We start from the raw sequence: 1,828 nt of genomic DNA on the forward strand, positions 1-1,828 counted from the left end.
TTAAAATAATACACCAAAAAAATACTGATGCAAAATTGTATCTGTGAAGAATTATGTTTAATTTAACAGCTTCATTTTAATGGCTTTACTAAAAAAAAATTAAAATTTTCTTCAAGCAACATGCCTTCGCTATGACATAAAAGAGTTCCTAATAGAAATTGGTTAACCATGTAACTTCAATAAGACTTAAAACTGAGATTGCCTATACCATACATTCTCAATTTTTAAAGAAATAAAAAGCACTATTACAATGTAAACTTAATTTACCTTTCATAATTTCCTCTATAAGATTCAATAGTGGCAGAGTGAAGATGAAGTATATCTGTGGGTACGGTATCCAGGAAATGCCGATCGTGAGAGACAACCAATAACGTCGTCGGCCAACTTTGAAGATAATTTTCTAGCCAAATAATTGCCTTCATATCCAACATGTTAGTAGGTTCATCCAAGAGGAGAAGATCAGGCCTAGAAGTATAATATAATGTAATTGATATATTAATAACAAAATAACACAATAGCAAATCGTAATAGTACAATACAAAAAGGTTACTCTGAACCAGTGCTGCTTTTTGATAAATAGGAACTATCACCTTTTTACAGCAAATCCTTCAATTGTTATTTTGTACTTAGTACAGACATTTTTATTGAAGTGTTTAGTTTTAGAAAAAATAAATAAACAAACTTATATTTTGTGTCCATACAGAACTTATCATTAGATTTTGATCAAAACTTACTTTGAAAACAATGCTCTGGCCAACGCAAGCCTCATTCTCCAACCTCCAGAAAAGGTTTTAGTTGGCCTCCTTTGCATCTCTGGGGTGAAGCCGAGACCAGCCAGAATGACCGAAGCCCTCGCAGGAGCCTTGTCAGCTTCCATCGCTCCAAGAGCTGCATATATTTCAGCTAATTCGCTACTTAATTCAGTTTCATTACCCCTAAACAATTAAATTAATTCATTTATAATTTTATTAATATACAATTCTACTTAATTTAAAAACTGTAATAGTAAATAAGTACAGTAGAATTACAATAATTTAAAACTCAAGGCACCAAGAAAAAAGTTCAACTTTCCACCATTCATATTTTTTATAACAAACACTATATTATTATTTTTTTCAATCTCTAACTTAATTAATTTAAAGAAGAAAAAGAATATATCACTGAAATCATGAATAATGAATTGAAAATAACAAATACCATCAATAAATAGAGCATTGATTACTATCCAACCGTTAAGAAGGTTGTTACTTAAGAATATCAGATAGTTAAACCCTCTATGTATTTCTAACATAATGATCACGGATTTTTATATGTATTTTAATAAGCAAATATGCCTCACAATAGCCTATAGAGAGGTACTCGAAGAGATCACCTGACTCTAAACAATACTATATAACATCTTATGAATTGCACGCACAGTACGATTTGTTTGTGGGTCCACCATAGATACGCACATAAACCAGTATTATGCTGAGCTAAAGTGAATATAAATATTGAACATTATCTTTATTATTTGTAAATATTGTAACTACCTTTCTGTTTTGTTTTTTATGTATTTATTTAGTTTTTAGTCATTTTTTTTCTTTATCTAAAATTATTGATATGCAATTATAATATAAGTTTTAATTAAGTATCACCACACTGTTTTTGGCCGATATATTGTGTAACCTTATAATTGTTCTAAAGGGGCCTAGTCACAACATAATAAACTATTTTTCATTTCATTATATTATTGTGGTGAAAGTATGGTAAAAACAATGATCCACCCTTTTGATCTAATCTTTGTAATATATATTAGTTTTATGTTTGAGTAGAATAATATAACGTC

The 1,828-nt window shown here is 29.3% G+C and overlaps 1 protein-coding gene across 1 annotated transcript in view; it reads right to left on the reverse strand.

Moving 5' to 3' along the window:
* The window catches only part of LOC136795805 (ATP-binding cassette sub-family F member 3-like), a gene marked incomplete at both ends in the record, with an annotated part of 2,073 nt that extends 1,138 nt beyond the window's left edge, over window positions 1–935 (reverse strand). Inside the window, 2 exons of the mRNA XM_067047584.1 lie at window positions 268–465; window positions 735–935. Of these exons, the coding sequence (XP_066903685.1) occupies window positions 268–465; window positions 735–935 (399 nt within the window). The remainder of the gene's footprint in view (window positions 1–267; window positions 466–734) is intronic.
* Between the last annotated feature and the right edge of the window lie 893 nt (window positions 936–1,828).

The sequence above is a fragment of the Halyomorpha halys genome, unplaced genomic scaffold (genome assembly GCF_000696795.3).
Source record: "Halyomorpha halys isolate HHAL.00 unplaced genomic scaffold, Hhal_1.1 Scaffold3550.1, whole genome shotgun sequence".
Taxonomy (NCBI): Eukaryota; Metazoa; Arthropoda; class Insecta; order Hemiptera; family Pentatomidae; genus Halyomorpha; species Halyomorpha halys.